General features: G+C 42.4%; 1 protein-coding gene across 1 annotated transcript; it reads right to left on the bottom strand.

Moving 5' to 3' along the window:
* Positions 1-971: 971 nt before the first annotated feature.
* LOC121705911 (reticulon-4 receptor-like) lies at positions 972-22,178 on the bottom strand. Its single transcript, XM_042087238.1, has 2 exons — positions 21,719-22,178; positions 972-3,078 (listed from the first exon to the last, which is right to left on the bottom strand). The coding sequence occupies exons 1-2, from the start codon at positions 21,738-21,740 to the stop codon at positions 1,697-1,699; spliced, it is 1,404 nt and encodes a 467-aa protein (XP_041943172.1). The 5' UTR covers positions 21,741-22,178; the 3' UTR covers positions 972-1,696.
* Positions 22,179-22,413: the final 235 nt, after the last annotated feature.

Here is a 22,413-nt window from a genome sequence, read left to right as displayed (position 1 = left end):
CCTGAAAATGTGGTGCATGTTGCGGCTTGTTTATGGTTACGTCCTGCGCCCTGTTGTGTGATTAATCTGGGTTGGTGATCGGCTGTGAACAGCACATGCTACATGCTGTAGGAGTGCATTAACGTGCCCTGTGTTTCGAGGCAGTTTCAAGCCAACTTGTATCTTGCGTCATATTGTATTAATTTGGCTTGATTGTTGGTCGGCCACTGTGGAAAGTGCCTGACCAATAGCACAAAGTGTTTCACATCTTTCCTGTGTATGACAGAATCAAAGATGAACTTGGGTCATGAATGACATTAAAAGTGTTGAGGCACCATCAACGGAAAAAGTACCCCTGAGGGAGAGATGGGATTTGATAAGGCATATCACATGGAAAAAATACATCTAGCATGCTGAATTTATAGAAATGTTTATATGTGTGATGTCACAAAAATAGTCCAGAATGCAGAACTAAACCAGAAAATGGAGCCCACTGGGTGCTGCACACCAAATTCTCACCACTAGATGGCCTCCTTGTACTTGTACAACTGTTGTCACATCCGTTATGGAAATTATGTTTCAGTAAACAAATAATGCATCTGTTTCTGGGCTTATCTGTCTACTCATTTCATACAGCATCTGTCAATGTATACTCGTATGATAAAAAATATCTTACATCAACAGTTTGAAAGTGCTCTCCCTGACTGCATACAACACACTCCTCAAAGGTCTGAAGGGATTTATACAGGCTAAGTGAGCTGCTACTTTACTGGCTCACTGGTGCATAAGGGGGCCTGGTCTACAGCAATCTGACATACAGCAGTCAAATACAAGTGAATTAAATGAATGATCCAAATTATGCACTTCATATTCCACATTTTCTTACAATTTCATTTAAAAATAGTACTCAAACATGGATTTTTAAAAAAAAATCTACTATCAGCTATCATTTTTGTTTGATTTTTGTAAGAAAAGAAAATTTATTTATGATACATTTATATTTACGTTATATACAGGTTAAATGGGGGGAAAATAACATATAGGTGACTGCATTTTTAACCCGTACCACAAGTGCGATGCTAACACCAACAATTACAATAAGCAATAAAACAGTTATATAAGTACACGTGTCAATAAAATAAACTCTGACATAGTAGCGAAATATGCATAAAACTATAATGGCCCTGATTTACTTAAGGCTTTTTGTAAGGTTCAGAATTGTTCATCCCATGCAAAACCAACACTAAACACATCTTACTTATTGGTGCATGACAATCACCTTGTGAGTAGTCAGGAATTATGTAATTGGTTTTGCACTTGGTAGAACGTTTTTCTAGTCTAAAGGGTTTAGTAAATCATAGCCTTCATCTGATCTTTGGGGCAATCAAGAGGATTTCAAAACATTCCCGGTACTCAAGGCATGTGTCATGTGACCTTGAGGTGACCTCAGAGGGACTAGAGATGTTATTGCACGGCAGGTTAAACTTCAGAGTCCTGGACTTTCCCCGCAGAGTGCTGGAGGGGAGTCAATAGAAATAGCACTAAACCACTGAATGTATGGACACCACAGTAGATGCAACACTGCAGATAAAAACATCAACACTCAGCTCTGTCCAGGTAAAGGTGCCTCCCTCACTCCTCTCTCTGTCTCTCTCTCTGTCTTTTGCTCTCTCTATGACTGACACTGCCATTGTGTGTAATATCATACAATTCATGATCACAATGACCAAAATAGCCAGACTACTGGAAGCAGCATTATTTCAACAACATTGATGGTCGATCCACTGTCAACACGACAATGGCCATGTGTGTTCTGTGAACACTTTTTCTGTAGTGGGTTATCTGATGACCTCTGGTCCTCAGGCAAGTCATGGCTCTGTTTGCCCCCGGGGTGATTCAGTGTTCCAGCTGAATCACCGTGGTTTATTCTATGGGTGTCGTTTTTTGATTCCACACCCTTGGTTTTAGATATGTTCTCTTTTTCCTTCAGGGGGTTCTTTGTGATCTGTTGGCTGTTGAAGGAAGAGAGATCCGGAAGCCCCTTGTCGGAGAGGATTGAGGACTTGTCCGAGTTTGTGAGGCAGCACCTGGGAATTGCTGCCCCTAGTGGGCTCTCTGTGCTAAAGAGCTTCCCGTACCGACTGTTCCTTGTATTCAGCAAGCTGGTCCACGTATGTCGGTGGCTGTCGTAACAGCCCTCCAGGTCGTCGCTCTTTAACCTTTTCAGATCTTTTCCGAAATGGCGCTCTGGAACGTGGCACTCGAGCAGTGAGCTGGACCCCTTGAAGCTCCTGAACCAGTCCCACAGCGTTCTGGCCCGACAGTCACACACCCACTGGTTCCCGTTGAGGCGCAGGTAGCTGAGCGACACGAGTGGCTCCATGGTCTCGCCGCTCAGCGCCGTCAGGTTGTTGTGGAACAGGAAGAGCGTGGTGAGCCTGCGCAGGTCATGGAAGGCGTGCCGATGCACTGCGCTCACACGGTTCTGGTGCAAGAGCAGGCTGTCCAGGCTCAACAGTCCGCGGAACATATAGTCCGTCACCGTCTTGATCTTGTTGTTGTGCAGGTGCAACACGGCTAAATTGGCCAGGTCCAGGAAGGTGTCGTCGTGTATAGCCAAGAGGTCATTATCCTGGAGGTACAGGTACTGAAGGGAGGACAGACCCATAAAAATGCCGTACGGCAGCTCGGAAAGCCCGCAGCGGTGCAGGTGCAAGGTCTGCAGCCGGGACAGGCCACTGAAAGCCATGGAGCTGATGGTCCGCAGGTCGCCGTTATCTCCGATGTCCAGCTCCTCCAGGCGTTCCAGACCATAGAAGGCCCCCGCCTCGATGTGCCGCAGGTTGTTGGAGTAGAGCCAGAGGACGGTGAGGTTCCGGCACAGGCTGAAGGCGGTGGAGCGGATCTCCGTCAGCTTGTTGATCTGGAGGAAGATGCGCTGGACGTGGCCCGGGATCTCGGCAGGGACGGCGGACAGCCCGCGCTGTTGGCAGGCCATGGTGAGGCGAGGCTCACGGAAGCAGCTGCACTTCGGCGGGCAGCCGTCGACTGGAACCCCACCCGCCCACAGCCAGAGGAGCAAGAGGACGGAACCACGGACTGCAAAAGAAAAGGAGAGAGAATGTTAGTCGGAGACATGGCTACCCACCGACCAGTGTATCATTATTACTGGGTGCTAATATCTCATCATATTACGTGTCCTGAATTTAATCGTTATGGTCACACCTCCCTAACACAATTCAATGTCTGTTTACAGGGGTGTACTGGCAAAAAAATTCAATCCTGGCTGGTAACGTGGGTCAGTGATGTGGCATATAGGGCTAGTGAAAATGCAATGTACATTTTGTTCTGATGGTCCACCGGCCCACAGATGCGGCAGCCCATCGGGATTTGTCCCTCTTTACCAGACTGCCAGTGCAGCACTGTGTGTGTGTGTGTTTGTGTGTGTGTGTGTGTGTATGTGTGTGTATCATAAACTCTCGCTAAAACTGTGCTTTCCTCTGCCAGCGTGAGAGCAGGGCTACTTTCTCAAACAGAAACAGAGGAGGAGGACAATAGGGTGAGTAAGAGTTCTATTTTTATAATCCCAATCCCTGACCTTTATTGCTTATTCCTATATGGCCCAGATAAATGGGAAAAGATACACCAGAGGACTGTAGCAAACCTGCCAGATATCGTGCAGAGACTACAGCCATTTTTGCACTTTGCAGAGCAGTATGTTTTAAAGACATTTATTTCCCTATTGAGGAAAAAAGAAGCTGCAAAAATTTTCTGATTCTTCACTGTCTTTCCAGATCGCTGCTGTCTATATTAGTGTGGTAATGAACAATGAGTTATTATTTGATAAGCTGTGGGTTCAAGTCCAGGCTTCCACTGTTGTGTGAGATGGGACCAAGTCACACATGTGCAAGTCTCAAGTCTTAACCTTCAAGTCTCAAGTCTTAACCTTCAAGTCCCAAGTATTTTTTTCTTGGGCAAGTCAAGTCAAGTCACAGGCTATATCAAGTCAAGTCAAGTCAAGTCACAGGCTATATCAAGTCAAGTCAAGTCAAGTCCTGTAGTAGGTCAAGTCACCTTATTATTTAGATTTTACCTGCAGAATCTGATCTTAATAAAGTAAAAAGACAAGATATAAGTAACTGTCAGTAAATTACAATAATTTGGATTTGCTTTTTGTAGTTTTTATTTACTATCTTGCTTATCATCAAAATCCTCCAGACAGGCCCTTCTACACTGATTCTTATTAGTGGACGATGCTACTTGTGCCTGATGTTAATGGCTACTTCAGCTATTATTACTAGGGCTGTCAATTGATTGAAAATGTAATCTAATTAATTACATATTCTGTGATTAATTCATATAAATTAATCGCATGCATCCATTTTTGCTATGAACATATCTCATAGCCAAACCAACATTATAGACTTTAAAGCTCAACGTCTCTCTCTTTTATTATAATTTTCCCTTTGGCTCAGGCATCAGGTAGTGGTAGATTTTTAGCATGATAAATGCAAATGACTGAAGTTACCACTCACTCACTACCACGACACTGTTAATGACATGTGCAGAGTAGGCTACCCTGATTTATCCTTTTTAAGGCCATTCAAACATAATAGGATAAGAAATGGAGCAGTTCAAGTTTGAGTAGAAATACTTGTATGAACATGTAAAAAAACATCATTGATACACTCATTAATATGTCTTGAGTATGATACTGGGCACAATTGCATGACATGGAATATTGTTATTTTATGAATTTTCTAAAGCGTAAGGGAAAAATGTAATTTCCACCACGCCTTAAATGATGTCCTTTATTTGCAGATTATACAATATAATTCATTATGTTACATTATATATCACTTACCATGTCTATGACTACCTAATCATACCACATAAGAAATCCTAAGACTTTGTGAACTAAGTGTATATTGCTTGAAGTTGCTCAGTACAATGAATTATGTTTTTCATAATCAAAAATACTCTTTTTTTTTAAAGTATACATAAATTATTAAAGTCACTCACATGTTTTTCTATTAATAATGAAGTATGGATTATAGTTTCTGAAAAAAGTATAAGTCTGTGTCACCTGGAATTATGTTTTATTCCCTTAAAACATATGTTGTGATGGTACCCAGATGGTACCCATACCCAGATACTTTTGGAGATAGGACACACTGTATCCAAAATACACACAACTATGCTTTTTTTTTTTTTTAACTTATTTTGCATATTTTGACAAAGTTCCAGCTGTGGTGGAAATGACGTTGAATAAAAATACTCTATTCTCCAGTGATGGTTACAATGATTTTTCTTCAGTTTCTGATCACCATATGTCTCTGATATTTGGCATCAAACTTCCTCTTTACTAACACTATGTTTTCCCTTGGTAAACAAATAAACATTTTTAGGTAAAAAGTATATATTACTGGAAATAGTTTGTGTAGTGGAAATGACGGAAAACCTGGGGACACTGATGTTTTCCCTAAAAAATAATATAAATACATTATTTGCATTAGAAATTGAAATGGTATGTGTTCATTTAACTCTTTCTTGCAACAAACATGGTACAAAATCATCTAGGTTTAATTTGTTTTTAGTGTATTTTAACAGTTAAAGGTTACAAGTCTGGGTTGGGGACAAGCTCAAAATGGCCAAATCCACTGATAAAAGAGCAGTAAATCAGAATATATAGGCATGGCCTTTGCAAATTGACATGATTGAAACAAAAATATTATATTTTTCCACAAAAACAACCACAAGGACATAAAAGTACCCGGAGTTGGAGAAACACGAATGGAAATAAATGTAACCACCTTCAACATACTTTTGAAGACATTTTGTTTCAAGTGTGCAACAAATGTAGTCAATTTAGTAAGGGAGTTTGTCTGTCAGTTAGTTAGTTAGTCGGTCATAGGGCCGGCTAAGCAAATAATAGGCTACGTTAGCAAAGTTAACTTTGACCAGGCTGGCGGCTAGCATTATTATCATCAAGAGGTGTGCTGCTAACTCGTACCTCTGTATTGCTTTGCACTTTTCGTCTTTTGACATCTTGTGAGTAATTCTTGAAGCCGAAAGCGATGACCCCCTCCGGCTGACATGTTGATGTGATATCTGATCTAAGTGGGCGTGATGTACCCTACGTAAGGTAGGCTATGAGAGGGCATGACTGATGATAGTGTCGTGATCCAGTCATGACAATATTCTCAGCCTGCGCTCCAGCTGGGTAGGCCTAATCAACTTTATTTTTTTTAAAATAATTTATATATTTTATATTCAAACTGAAAACATGACGTGAAAAACACTCAAGTCATTCAAGTCATGTCTCAAGTCAAGTCAAGTCAAGTCAAGTCCGAGTCTTTAACTTCCAAGTCCAAGTCTCAAGTAGCCTAGGCTATTTTATTTTTTGTCAAGTCAAGTCATAAGTCATAAAAATAGCGACTCGAGTCCAAGTCACCAAGTCTCAAGTCAACATGTCTGCTCCAGGAACAATGGCCCTTGTAATATAATTGACATGAGTAAGTAGCTTTGGATAAAAGCATCTGCTAAATGAATAAATGCAATGAAATGTAAATAATAGGCCTACAGTGTGCAACACCCCTTGGCAACAAATTATATTTCTGAGAAATATAGGCCTAACCCTTGTGCTCTTTCCAGTAGGAGTCTGAATATTCCAAAAAGCTTTTATATGTTACTGTGCTGTAGGCCTACCGTTACTGTTCCTACAGTAAAGGCTTCTTTTAAAATAACTCCTAAATTTTCAAAGTTTGACTTGCTGATACAATAAACACTTGAAATATTTAATTACATATTTAATATATTAGGCAGAAATAATACTGTTGTGGTATACAAAACTAACTGGAGGTCTTAACCAACCTTTTAGTGTTCATGTAGATGTCTTAACCTGTTTAATCTAATCTTACTTTTCATCTTGATAGGAAGTGTCATTGTGTCACCTCCAATCTATGCCAAAGGATAGGCCTACTGTAGGTTAATAAAACTGCAAGCTCAGGAGCTCCCTCAAAGACATTCAGTTTTATTTAAGAATTGGAGTGGATAGTTGCCCTAATCACACTCACATGCTTACAGGTGCCACATTTTTACCCATAATATTTGAAAATGTACAAATGCTTCCAGGAGGGAAATGCTATTTTCTTTCCCCCATGAAGAGACAGAACTAATTTTTCCTCCTGGTCGTGCACAGCCTTCCAGGATGGAGTAGCCTGGGTTGACTCCTGTGAGAGACTTTTGTCAGGCAGGCCTTTCATAGCCCTGCTTCAGGAGGAGAGAGAGAGAGATGGGGAGGAGGGTTGAAAAATGTTGCATTATTTAAGACCTGCTCCCCATGGGGCATGCCTGTGTGCACTAAGCCCCCGGTGCGAAGACAGCCCTTCCACATTAACTGCCACGATAAGTCGTAGTGGCCTGAGTACGTCCGGTGTGCTTCCAGCCCTGGTTCCAGACCACGGGCTACTCAGGCAAGCTAATCGTCCCGATAAGAGCCTTCTTGGTCAAGGCCCCTTTATTGATCCCCAGTACTTTTTCTACATTCCGCGGGCATGTCCGTCTCAGCGCCTTCTCCCAGCTCCCTTGCTCACTCGCTGCCGAGCCATCTGTCTATTTCCTATGCTCCTTTTAGGCTGCTTTATCTGCCCAGTGAATAATGCAGGAGATGCAGTCGATGGGAAATGTGGATTTTTATTACACTCAATCCAGGAGAAAAGGGACTAAAAGCTGACCACAGCGACACGGCTGATAAAGGAGGATTTGGCGGCTGTTGATAGCACTGCTGAAAATAAGGGTGTGTGTCTATGTGTGTGTGCATGTAAGAGAGAGAGAGAGAGAGAGAGAGAGGGAGAAACGGAGAGAGGAGAGAAAATCGCAAGCTACAAAGGCTTGGGAATGCCAGAACTCACAACACAGCTTGTCACTCATCAATTCCTCTCCTACCTGGTCTGCTGCACTTGGTGCATTAGTATGCTACAAGGGTTTATTGACCTGCTGAGCAAATGACATGTCGCCACCGAAATCTGCAGCAAAACCGCTGTGGCGTAACATCCCAACTCCAAACAAGGAATACACATCAAGTGGTAATCCAAATTAAAATATGTTTCTGAACAAGACAAATTGAGCACAGCCCAAAACTATAAACGAGTCCCTAACAGGCTGGTGACTTCTGAGTCTTTTTTCAGAATGATGCTGTCTAGTTTTCTGCAGCAGTGCGCCCTCCATGTGATTTCTTGTCTCCATTTAGACATCTTCCTTTTTAGGGAATGTATTCTAGAGATCATTTGTCAGTCACAACACACAACAAATTTGGAATGAAATGAATTTTGTCCCCATGATCACAGCAGGAATCTTATTTTTTCCCCTCTAGCATCTGAAAAGCACCAGAGATTGCACCTATTTTTGCATGGATGCTTTTCTGCCATGTCAAAGTGTTCGTGCCGCTGTAGCGCCCTTTTGCGTTTCTCATCTGCTGTTTTATCACAAGAGAGTCCTTCATGCTAGTCTACATACTGCACACGCGCTCACCATCAGGAGAGCATTAGGACCAACGACAACGATCCTGGGAACCAGAACGCTGAGAGGCATCTGTCAGGAGATAGCGTGTTTGATTCAGGGCTAGCCTGACAGCAAGCTGAAGGGCATGGCCTGAGAACAGCAGCAGACACGGAGAAGGGACAGTAATAGACAGAAATGGTTCCTGACACTACTTGACTTGTGCTGGAGAAAAAAAGTACGCACCCAACCAAACTCAGTTTGAGTTACAGCTACAGTATGAGTAGTGACAAACCTTCACACTTCAGATAGCATCTGCACACATGGATGCAGATAGAGTACAATGTGCCATCCTCAAAACTCCATTGTAAGCCAGCAGATATACTTGATCTACCCCCATAGAAGAACAATGTCAGTTTCTGCGTTTGCAGAGCCTCTCATAAGGTTCTTTATTTGTCATCTCTACAGCAGCCTTGAGGTGCTCTAATGTCTGCTAAGGGTTTCTTCGTGCAGGAGTTCTCACTTTGTATAGGACAAATAAGGGATCTATTTATTCAGAGTGTAGGAACAAAAGGAGGAGGTGGTGAAATTAGTCATTTCCTTTTCTTGTGTTAGCAGAGAAGGTTCGTGCTGCGCAGTGCGCACACAAACCATGTGGGCACCTGCCTCAGCCGCCAATTCGGTGTTCTGCTTCACCTGTTTGTTATGAAAATGGCACCTGCCAACTGTCTGAATATGAAACGCAAAGTACAGAATATTGACAGGCTTTGTCGCAGCAATCTGGCTTGCTTGCTTCAAGCCTGTATGCGGACTCACAGAAGTCCTGATTGTTCAGGTCAAGTGTGGCATTGTGCTGCATCAGATCCCAGATCAGCCGTGAAGGGCAGAGCGTGGCATGGAGCGGAAGGGGACGAGTCGAGTGGTTTCTGCCTGGGGCCCCTCCTGGCTCAACATGACTGTCAGATGGTGTTTAAGGTGTATTTAACAGGCCACAGAGACACAGGAAACGAAGCGTGGATGGGAGTCTCACTCACACAACCTGTTAAAGCCCATGCATGTGAAAGCGATGGAAATGTGCAAAACGTGCAATGCATTATTTTTTATTATTATTTTTGTTTTTAAAGGCACTTCATTGTTTTTCAAAAGCTTAGTGGGCTGACTCCCCGTCACCTTTATTGTGTGGAGGGGGAGCGGATGCCACTTTTACTGTGCGGAGAGGCAGGATGCCAGATGGATTTCCACAGGGTATTTCAAGTCTGCCTCTCACGGTACTCTCTCTCTCCCTCTCTCCCAATCCCTCTCTTCCTCGCGCCACCCTGCTCCGCGCGGTCTGCGTCAAGCTTGGCTCCGACTTCCTCCTCCCTTGCATAATTCACACCTGCAATTTCTAAGCCACAAACACAATGGAGGAACTGTGTACATTATCCCTTTCCTTCCCTCTTACTTGTCCGCCACCAGAAAAAAAAAAAAGCTTCACCATTAAGAGTCTTCTCCACTTTCCAGTCTGTCTCCCTCACAGATTTCATAAAGCATCCTGCAGAGTTGACAGAGCTCTATTTGAATGAATTATGAATCCCTTGTGTCAGTGAAAACACCAATTAAACCTTAAAACTGTTGTATTGTATTGAGTGCAATGTTACTGTAAGTAATTACCCTTTGCAAAAACACAATTTAGCCTTCAACTAAAGGGGGAAATAGAGTGTCATTATGGTGTATCAGAGGCACTTTGTTTTGAGAGAAGAGTGTAATGTCCTAGTCTCTATCTATACCTGTATTTATGTGGACAGACAGACAGAGACAGGAAGATAGATAGATAAATGGATTTATTTTGGCTGCCTTTGATTGCTCTGATATTTAGATATTTGGGCGTTGTGTGCGTGCGTAAGTGCTTCTCATCCTCAAAGCTGAAGAGAGAACTGTGGCTTCAAAGTAAGATTTGATCCTTTCAGGGCTCTTCACGCCCTTGTGGCAAGCGCTTGATAAGGACTGTGGCTATCTACAGAAAATGAAGTGAAGTATTTTCAATGAGCACTCTCTGAAGCTTTGTGTTCTGACGAGACAATGCAAAACAGTGGTAGTGTGAAAGGCACTCCATTGTACTGTAAAAGGAACAACCAAATTAATTAAATTGAGCAAATCAAAAGGAAAAAAGAAATTTCCCAACATCAGATCAAAATCGAAGAGAACACTCAAGCTAGAGGAGTATTTGATCATTGGGAAGAAACTCACACTGCCACGCTGCAGAATTTGGTGTGTGTCCTCCATGGTATGTTCTCTCTCTCTCACACACACTCACTCTCTCCCTTTCTTCATATGCACACATAACCACACACACACACACACACACACATGAGTGAACAGTGAGCCCTTCCCTTTCCCCTCACCTGGATCTCTCTCTCAGCACTGAGGTTCGGCCGGCCAGCCAGCCTGCACACACTGTCTTTCCATATTAAAAGCCAAAACACAGAGGGTCAGCTCACCAGTCCAGGGAAATGGGTAGATCGGAGGAAGCCTATATACTGAAATAGAATCGCGCTGCATTAGAGGAGTGGGAAGTGAAGGAGCCTCCATAGCCATCTAAGAGCGCTGGAGGAGAGCCACTGCATTTGTTAAGGGCCAGCAAGGGTCATGTTTGCGGCATGGGCAGCAAGGCATTAATATTCTATTGGCCCTTTCTTTCTCAGTGTTTCCCCCGCAAATAGTGGCATTTGTTCGACTTCCATGACTCTGGCCGTGTAGGATCCCTGGTTCTCCCACTGGGTTTTACGGGTGTCCCAATCTTCAAGCTTCCCTGTCCCCCGTCTTCTCCTCACACAAATTCTCCAAAGATCTCTCTCTCTTTCACTGTCTCCAAAGATCTCTCTCTCTTTCACTGTTTCTCTCCCTCTCTTAATGTCTGTCTAAAAAGCCAGGCTGTGGTGGTGGCTGAGATCAAAGGATACATTTCTCCAACAAGGGAGAAAGAAATTATTTAGTTTTATTTGCTGCACAGATTGTCAAAGCTGCCTGGGCCAGTTTGCCCTGAGACTAAGAAGAATGTGTGGAATTAGGAAAGAGACAGAGAGAGAGAGTGAAAACAAAAACTGCTAGAGTAAAATGGGAAAAAAAGCAGTTTGCTTGAGAATGAGATGAGATGCTGGGGAGGGATGGGTGGAGGGGAGGGAAGGTGGATGCAGATTGTATCAGAAGAGAAATTCGCTTGGGGAGTGTTTTGCCTTCTGAGGACAAAGTGAAGATTGCCGGCGTTATGATTTCCTGCAAACTGCTGTGTATGTGATGATGTACCCTTTACATTGTGGATGTGCAATTCAAATGGCCTATGCTATTTGTGAAGGTTGATTTCAAAAGCTTAATAACATGTAAAAAAAAACAACAAAATACCAACCCGGACCGGGTACAATCATCTTGGTGGTGAATTTCATATCTATCATATTACAATAAAATATTTGATATTAATTTTAAAGTGCCTTCAGGGGAATCTTTATTGTTAATGTATACATGAATAAAACAGTGGTGAGTGCAATGATGATTATGGCAAGTCAGCGGATTAATTAGGTTCTGTGTGAAATGCACAGGTCTAAACAACCTCTTAATGCTACATGAAAAATGCATGAGAAGGGATGGTACCCATTAGAGCAGGACAGCAAGCACCTTTTCCCACTGTGGACTGCTGCTTAGGGAACATCAACAAAAGAACGAGAACCATGTGGATATTGTTTTATGCATCACCAATGACGCACCACTATGTAAGTGACCAATCCGCTGACAATCAAATCAATAGCATGGGTGCTAAGAGCCATTTTGTGAGCCATGTTGTGTGTTGGTACCGACTAATCTTGTTGGTGTGGTTTGGCGTGCTGTCATTTTAATGAACAGCAGGGATGCAATCTGTTCTCCTGCAGAACACTGAAACTGCCGCTGTTACAGCAGGTGACAGATTAATAATAGATTGGTTGTAATTTGTCAATTAAACCTTCACATAAATAAGCAAAAATCTACAAGGCAAACTGCTGCAGCAGCTGCACAGGTAAGGTTTCAGAATACAGATAATTAGGGCAGCCAGGCTACCTCTCCTCATTATTATACATGTATTTACTTCACATGATATTCTTCCAATTTGTTCCACTGAGCATCTTTTCAATCTCCCATTAGATGCCATGTACACCTTGTTATGTGCTTTTAAGATCTGAAAATATCTTTATCACAAATATTTATCCAATTGATGTGATCCAGTCAATAGTTGAAACCTCTCTGCTGGTGTTGTTTTTCCTCTCGCTTCCACAACATTTTTGTCCCCCTGAGAGGGTAACATGTTGTGAAGCTATGCAGCATGACCACTAACACTCCACCGGGGTGAGGGTGAGAGACACCTGGCTTCATTGAGAGCTAAATCACTGAGCAGGAGCCCCCTACGCATGCTGAGCAGTCGTTCTGCCATTAGTATAATGCCAGGGCAGGCAGTGAAACAGGCTCCAATCTGCACACTGACTCGCCTAACGGCTCCCAGACTATGGAGAGGTGAACTCTGTGCATGCTCTGAATTGCTTTGACTCCAGGGAGCTGGGAATGGGGGGGTTGGCGTGGATGCTGGAAGTGTGAGGAGAATTGAGAAGTGAATATACGTGCCAACAGAGAGGGGACGCAGGGTGAAGATGTTATTTCCCCAGTGGTCCATAAACACAATACGTCATCAGCTATAAGTTATAATTGAGGTACACACACACACATTGCAAACTCACTTACACATTTAGTCCAGTCCCGTGTTAGTGACAAGCACACACACGCTACACACGTTTCTTTCTAGTGTGTTAATTCATTAAACCTTGCGTATGGAGAGATGAAAGGGTCCACTCAGTGGGTGAGAGTGTGTGTACAGTCTGCTATTTATCCTAATCTCTGTCCAGCTGCACAACTAATGGCTTCTCATCACAGTCTTATCAGCACAGCCAATTGGCTTGAAGATTTATAAACACCACGGCTGAGAGGTGGCGTCATAAAATACAGATGCCACCACCGCATCTGTGAACGGCGATTAGTCTGCGCAAGTAAACCCAATGTCCTAGTAAACAGAGCATTTTCGCCACATTATATAACATTCTCTAGAAGTTCTCAAAATGTTACATGCCAACCTTCTGATGCACTGTTCTGAGAATGTTTTATAATGCCTGAAATGCCATGGTCATGGAACAAACATAATGGCTTAAATATCAGGAATATTTTTTAGGATTTTGTTTAGTGTTTCTTGATTATGTCTTTCGGAATATTACTGCAAAAGGATGCTAAAAACGGACAAATCCTTATTCCCACACAAATGGTTATATTAAAGTAATGTTTTTAAAGTATATATATATATATATATATATACACATATATATATATATATATATATATATATATATATATACACTCTTTTGATCCCGTGAGGGAAATTTGGTCTCTGCATTTATCCCAATCCGTGAATTAGTGAAACACACTCAGCACACAGTGAACACACAGTGAGGTGAAGCACACACTAATCCTGGCGCAGTGAGCTGCCTGCAACAACAGCGGCGCTCGGGGAGCAGTGAGGGGTTAGGTGCCTTGCTCAAGGGCACTTCAGCCGTGCCTACTGGTCGGGGTTCAAACTGGCAACCCTCTGGTTACAAGTCCGAAGCGCTAACCAGCAGGCCACGGCTGCCCCAAGCATACAACAAGAAAGAGTTGACCAATGAAACAGCGTAAACTAGAACATTTTTTTACAGTGCTCATCTATCTGGGCATGTTGGACAGTTCTTGGAGTGTTGTGAAGACGTTTCTGGGTGATATGTTTGGAGAAGAGGCCTGGAACAGCAGGAGATTTGTAGACAATTTCTGAAGAATGCCTTGAGGAAAATACAAATGTATTTGTTATGAGCCGTGAAGAGTTTGCTTCATACATATTGATGTTGCCACTGTTTTTGAATTGCTTGTTTCTTTGAAGTATGACAAGTCAGCATTGTGCAAGAGGACATTCTCAACAGCTCAGCCACTTCCCTGCAAGTAATCAAAGTTGGAACAGATTGCCATTCATAGATCGAAAGTTTAGCTGGTGAACTTTGAGAGATAGGACACTGATGAAATCTGCATGTCTGTGAGTTCTTCACGGAAGAGAGAGGCTAACATCTTTAACCAAGCAATATGACTGCCAAATACAATTCAGCTCTCAAGTTCTAGTCCTAGTGATTATTATTTTTTTCATAACTATAAGGTGACCACCACTTATTTATCCAGCACCCACCAGAGCTCCTCCACTTCTAAAGATCCTCGTTCCACTGCTCCTCTCCAAAATAGATGACTGCTGAGACAAGAGGGATGAGTCAACAGCAATATCCCAACAAGCCCGAGGGCAACCGCATGGAGTATCCACTGCAGAGCTGCAGAAAACAAACACCACTCAATAAATTTCTGTCCTATTTTTTTTTTATATAAATTTAAAAACTACTGATGCGAGGAATGCTCCGGTACATTCTGGGGTTATCTATATAAACACAAACAGCAGCTGAGTTATTGGGTGAGGGCCTGGCTCAACCCAGTGCTGTGTGTTAGAACCATGTACTGAGGAATCGGTCACTCTCAATGTATGGACTGATTGACCCAGTATCATCCTACATACAGCTCTTTTTCTCCCAATAAGATTCTAGTCTGTCAGGCGGGCCAGTCAGCGACCAGAGGGGGTGACGTTACAGTTTCGATATTGAAGAAGCACTGGTAGAAGTAGAGGAAGCAATAAAACGGTAGTAGCAAGTAGTAGCAAACATCTCCAGCAAACATGAAAGAATTGAAGCTGGACAAATGTGTAGATCATGTGTTGTTTCCTTAATAAAACTGCCAAAGCGGTTTACCAGTTTGCCAGGATTAGAGGTAAAGTACAAAATAACGAAGTACACATTATCCCCAACGGAGGACACTCCATCACAACAGTGGTGCAAGAATATCCTCCCTTCAGTCAAAATGGGGAAGGAATATCTCCCTCCTCTCCCCCTCCACTTTTCTGTCTGCCCATCTCCTCGACATTGTTCTCTTTGAGCTATGGATTGTTAGATGTATTTTCAGTTGCAGCCATTTGGCTAGGATTAGCGCTAATTATTATACACTTGTTTCACTCTCACTTCTGTTATCATCTGGCAAGAGTCTAAGTCTAAGTCAGTCCAAGTTGGGCAGCCGTGGCCCACTGGTTAGCACTCTGGACTCTGGAGATCAAAAAAGTATATATACTATACTATACTATACTATACTATACTATACTATGTCATTGTGCCCTTGCCTGTATTTTCACCTATTCCTTTGTTTCTATTTTCTTCCCTATTCTATTTGCACAGGTATCCTTCGTATTCTTTATCTACTGTCAGCAAAGGTGTAGCTGAGCTGGTGTAGCATACACCCTGACAACATAGCTGGCTCTGGCACGCAGCCAACTATCCTTTCTAGAAACGCACCCCAGATCAGGGCCACATCAGAACCAGACCAGGACCAGATAAAGACCGGATCAGGGTCAGACCAAATTAGGGCCAGATAAAGACCGGGTCAGGGTCAGAACAAATTAGGGCCAGATAAAGACCGGATCAGGGTCAGATAAAGACCAAATTAGGGCCAGATAAAGACCGGATCAGGGCCAGATAGACACAGGATCAGGACAAGATAAAGACCAGATCGGAGCCAGATAGACTGATAAGAATGAGATCAGGACCAGATCAAGACTGGAGCAGAGCAAGATAAGAACGAGATCAGAGCGAGATAAAGACCAGGCGTGCGTTTCTACAAAAGCTGTATTGTTGCTAAACCACCATGGACGCAACTTTCGCTCAGCCTTGTAACACCTGTGTATAGAAAGTGGTGTTGTTTGGTCAAAGTTCCGTCGTTCAAACGCTGCAGTGTTAATGACGTCAGGCTAAGACCAGGGCCAAACAAAGGCCATGTCTGTTCCTATGTCCACTGGCATCTCTGCCACCAACATTGACCTGGGCCGGCCCGAGGCATAAGCGAACTAAGCGGCTGCTTGGGGCACCCGATTGAGTTCTTTTTTTCTTTTTTTTTACATATTAAATAACGTAAACAAGTGACATAAATGAATTAATAAATGAAACAATTAATAATAATAATTTTAAAAAATCTGATTTCATGATCAATATACCTGCCTACTGCTACGGTGTCTGCCAGCCTTTGAATCATGCACATAAACTAGACACCTCGGCGTGCATACAACTCGTGCAGATACTGCATCAAGTTCAAAAATCGGAAGAGATATATGGTAGCAGCTAATGTTAAGACAGGTCACAAAAAAGGACGTATCCCTCTGGTGCCGAAAACAGAAAGAAGAAAAGGACAGACGAGAAAAACGAGCAAGATCAAGGTATTTTTGCATGATGATTTACAGTATGTTTTGTGCTTGAGGTAGCTAGCTAGCTGTCATGATCTAATGTCTAATATACGCCACCACCAGAGCTAAATCCCCACCATCAACAGAGAAATGTCTCCCATTATTATATATTTATCTAGGTGTATTTCAGATGTCAAGGATAGTGTGATTGTTTATGATGTTCAATCAAGCATGTACCCCGTTACTAGCTCTATGTAGGCTTATGTTGTAAACTAAAGTTAGCTAGCTGACTAAAGTGGATATTAGCACTAGCTACATGAAAACGTACAGGCAAATTTACCACAGAGGGATTGTTTCTGATTTCGCACCTGAAAGTGTTGATAGTTTATTACTGTTCTGTAATATGTGACATAGTGGTACGTCTGATAGCAACAACAGGCTAAGCCCAGGCTCCATGTCCCAACCCCAACCCACTGACTAGCGCGACTCTGGGCGTCGGTAACGTTCCAGCTTCATAGGCACACATGGAACACTACGTGCGCTCTGCTCTAAGATCTTTGGTGAGAGATGGTATTGGTGTTTATGAGAAAATATACCATGTTGGGTGGGGAGACTTCTGTGATGAAAATAGAAAGTAGATCACCATGTTAATCATTCACCATACTGCAATTATGCCTCATTTGCCAATAGAATTAGCCTGGGTGTTCCCATGCTGCCTTGCGCGCGATTTGATTCACGCTGCTAAGGCAGCCTGGAAACTACCGCCCTAATTTTTGCCTCAAATAGGGAACCAATCACAGAACAGGGGGGAAAGCAAGACGATGATGAGCTATGCACAGACGCATTTGATAGACATCCGTGGCACCCAATAAACGGATCTGGGCATTTTTTTCAAATACGAGAAAATGAATGTTTGGTTCCCAGACCACGTCTCATTGAGAAGTGGTGGCGCTAGCCAGGCTACAATAGAATATGAATTGAATTGTTAGATGTGGAATTGCTTGTTGATGAGTGTAAATAATGATGGCAAAATAAACTCATTCTGCTCGATCAACTATGCACTTATGCAATGTTATTTCTTTTTTTCAGGAACACTGTTGAAGTACTTTGGAGCACATCTCTACCTCTACCTATCTCTATCCCTGATGTTTCATCAAGTGTCTGCCTCCATGGCCGATGACACAGAAGGTGAGGTTTTTCTTGATGGCAAATGGTTACATAGCCTGTTAATATGACATGACACATTTAACATAGCTTTTTTATTTATTTATGTATTTATTTAATTATTGCAGGTTCGTCAACTGCAGAGTTGCAGATGCCTGAAAGCCAAGAACGAAGTAGGAATAAGTATCTTTTTTGGGACATATTTTTGATTATTAATGTTTGTCTATTTTGGTTTTATTTTGTAGTTGAAGATTGCTCATTTAATGCACGTTTGTTCTGCAAATCTGTTGAGAAACAAGTCATTAAATTACAACAAATACAAATGCTGTTGTATTTTGTTATTTGTCAATTCAACTTCAGTAAACCACACTTAGTGCTTCACTTTGAATATGAATACATAAGTCAAAAAGCAAAAGGCTATGAATCTGAACAAATGTAGGTATTGCCATTCTCTAGCTGACCATCCCAGACCATTGCCATTCTCTAGCTGACCAAATGCACCAGAATACAAGAAATGACATCTACCAAATTCAGAATTTTCTGGGGGAGTACCCCCAGAACCCCCTATCCGTTTGTACCCACTTTTGCACAAATAGGGTAGTGGGAGAGGGTCCTTATTCATCTGTGCCTTGGGGGGCAGTAGCTCATAGTCCATCACTGTATTAATTCATAACCTCACTGTATTAATTTATAATATAACATTGTAGTGTGAAGTTGTCAATTATCGTCAAGCACAGGTGACTCCATGTTGTGGGAGGGGGCTCCCAAATCAAATTCTGCTTAGGGCCCCCAAAAGGTTCGGGCCGGCACTGGCGATGACGATGGCTAAGCATGATTTACACAGTGAGTGACCAGCAAATAAGAGCCTAATTAATATATGGATTTTGTATTGTTTAAGAACTCCAATGGGTGTAATGTGAATATGTGTGTGATTTGTAGGGTTGGGCACCAAAACACGGTTCTAATATGGCACCGGTGCATGTCACTGCATGTCATGTGCCATCTCTACCGTCTTGCTCTGATAGCAACACATCCAGATACAGTTAGCTAACATAAACATTGGATGTATAAACCAACCATAGTGCACCACATAGGCGAGGGGACAGTGTTTGACAGCTTGCGTGAGCCCATAGCAAAAGGCTATGAAACAACATCAACAGTAGCCTATACCTTACACAATATCCTTGCTAATGCGCTAACTGGCATTTATTTGAAATGTTATCAGCAAAGTTGTAAGGTGAAAACTTTATTTCACGGTGTGTTCTAAACAACATAATGACATGATATTAATCTTTCATGTGCATGAGGCCCATATAGCATCATAATGAATATGAAGATCATGTTAAAAGTTAGTTGGCAAAAACATAAATATGTAGGTTACATACCTGATGTCACTGAGCTGTCAAAGAGGCTACGAAACCATCTCCGTGGGTTATCGCTAATTAAACTCAGCTGACTGGTGTTAGCGCATAGCCATAGTTGCTGTTAAAATGCCTACTAGGCTAGCACTGGAAATCTAAACACTTCAACACCGAGAAGTAGCCTAACATGTTCAAAACTATTGCGTGTTATGGGTAAAGACATGAAATTTCTTGAAGCATTTGGGAACACACTGAATTAACTAGAAAGTAGAGTCCCTGTTAGATTAGCTTGCTTGCAAATGCCGTTGTGCATGACCTGGCAGTTCTATGGCAAGCGGTTTTAACATACCTTATGGCAAACAGCCTACACTGGGTAAACTTGAAAGCAGAGCTTACCATTGTGTGTGCATGCATGGCAAGCTGTTTGTTTTAACATTTAAATGTATTATTCATAGGAGCAATGAGATATTGACCGTAAATTGAATATAACAGTTCAATTTCATGTTCAAATTTGTCTTATCAATAAAAAAAAAAGCAATTCATGCTTTAGACCATTTTAATTTAAAACATTTTAAAAACAAAGTACCAGTTCAGGCACCGGCACCGTTTTAAAAGTATCGATTTAGCACCGGTATCGGATAAAACCCAAACGATACCCAACCCTAGTGATTTGATATGAAATTGGAGGTATGTTAATGTGGGAAAATTGCAGCCGTCATCAAATCCAAAATATATTTCTGGAATGCATTTTTGCTTTGAATGGTTTGCTTTGAAAGTGTTTTATGAGTTATATGTAACAATTTTACTTTATTTTATCTTATGAGTTCTGTGTAACAATCAACAAACTTATTGCAACACTCAATGTTTTTCATAATTCTGCTCAACATTGCCCATGTATATCTATGTATGTCTAGGTATCTATGTACGTACTTGTATGTGACAGCCTGTGCATACTGAAACCCATCTGTTTACGATCATCTCACCTAAAAATATTTCAGGACAGATTTGAGTGCACATTTCCATGATGTAATCTGTATTCCTCTATTCAATGAAGTCATGTTTGAAGCGTGTGTGTGTGCACCGATGTGTGCTATATGAGTGGCCACTGCAGCTTATGTGTGGGTGGACAGAAGGCTCTCATCTTTTCAGATATGAGATATGAGAGCTTTTTAAGGTGCTCTCTCTACTTGGCATCAGATATCCTCAATCTGCTACTAGCCAAAAGATGAGATGGTACTGTTACCAAGCAAAATGAAAGATGACATTGCCTTGATGACTATATCTGATGTGTATTTTTGTATTTTCAACACAACTGAGCATTGTCAATGTAGATGAGCATTGAACACTATTTAAAATAAATGTATGCGTATTGGTAAAATTAGGGCAAAAGACAAGAAGACATGGCTGCTGTGTTGTATGCAGGGATGGATTACTGCACGGGCCTACCGGGCCCAGGGGCCCAAAGGGTCAGGGGGCCCTGAAGCCCAAGCCTTTGCATGGAATCACTGCCTCAATATCAACAAATCAGGATGTAGGCTATTACTCTGATTGAATTAAAGTATTGGCCCTCCCCAAAATGCACCAGAATACAGGAAATCACATCAAACAAATTACATTTTTTCTGGGGGAGGACCCCCAAACCCCCCCTCCCACATATGCGACAATTTGTAGGGGGGCCCTTAATACATCTGGGCCCAGGGGCCCGAAAGTTCATAATCCATCCATGGTGCAGAGGCTACTGATGTGTAAGTATAGTGAATCATAAGTATTTAAAAAATAACTACAAGTCACTGAATAAAATGTGACTCAGTTCTATAATGGGCTCCTGGCCTTGGTCCACCTGACATAGGCACGCTACTACTCATGAGTCAGACTGGCAAACCCACACAGAATCTTAGTCTCCCAGCTGTGCATGCATTCAGGTGTGGATGATTGGTTGACATCATGCCAATCAGACATTTTTCAAAGCTTGACGATGCTTTGAAAAACTCAATCACAGAAACACACAGATGCAAGTCTGATGTGAAAGTGATCTGAAGTAAATCACTTAAACCAAGTTCACAGCGCGGAAGAGGGGGAGATTTCCCCCCCCCCCCTCCCCAACGCAAAAACAACCAGCTCACTGCCCGCCTTGACCTGCCACCCCGAACACACGCACCTGCTGTCTGTAGGCTATTTCTTCTGCTCACATTTCAGCATCATAGAAAATGTATATTAACACCAGGCAGCAAAAGCACATATCACCAAAATCCATGCCCCAATAGCCTACCTGATTATTTTAAAACACAACCATGTTCTCATCTCGTTACATTAGCGGGTTTGTTCCGCGTTTGATCTAGAGGCTGTGTTATCAAAACCTCTAATTAATGCCGTGACCTACCTTCGCATGTTATGGGCGTCATTTTCAAATCTGATGAAATTGAGAACAGCCACTTCTTGTCTTCATACGATCAGGGTTCCATGAGTCTTGATGAGGATGACATGTGCCGATCTTCAAAACTTTAGCAAGATGCCACTACACGGTAACGACCCGGAGAGCTCTGTCTCCTCTCAGAGCCGTCATCTGCCATTTGAGCAAGCAAACTGCGAAACGATTAAAAGAGAAACTGTCATTCACGCCGGCTCCTAAATATCTCTCTCAAGATATCACATCTGACCCGTTCCAGAAGCACAAAAGTGGGCAGGATCTAACACAGATAACGAAGGACTGAGACGACGATAGGCTGACTATCTCTCGACACGATCCGCTGCAGCAAGGATGCACTCTTCCAGGTGATTATTATGGGCTCGGCGATAGTTATCGTGTCTTGTGTTGCTTTCGGCATGCCCGCGAGGGTGGGGACTCGTGGCGGATCTGCGCCTGCATGGGATCCGGGGGGGGGGTTTGGTGCGCGTGAATGTGTGTATGTTGTGAGAGAGAGAGAGAGCGAGAGAGAGAGAGAGCGCACCACATCAATTCCACCTTAAAGACAGTAGTGCTATACATGGGTTTATATAAGATTAAGTAACAAAATAATTCCAGTAGGCCTAAATGAACAGTAACCACGTCTATAGTCCATATTTTAGACTCCTATG

Source organism: Alosa sapidissima, chromosome 3 (genome assembly GCF_018492685.1).
Source record: "Alosa sapidissima isolate fAloSap1 chromosome 3, fAloSap1.pri, whole genome shotgun sequence".
Lineage (NCBI taxonomy): Eukaryota > Metazoa > Chordata > Actinopteri > Clupeiformes > Clupeidae > Alosa > Alosa sapidissima.
The sequence above is the reverse complement of the archived record's forward strand: the minus strand, read 5'-3'. Positions and strand labels throughout refer to the sequence as shown.

Excerpts from the sequence above, each read along its gene's own strand:
- LOC121705911 (XM_042087238.1), bottom strand. The coding sequence starts at position 21,740 with ATGACGCCCATAACATGCGAAG. Across the intron at positions 3,079-21,718 it reads GACGCCCATAACATGCGAAG|TCCGTGGTTCCGTCCTCTTG; the intron begins GTAGGTCACGGC and ends TTTCTTTTGCAG.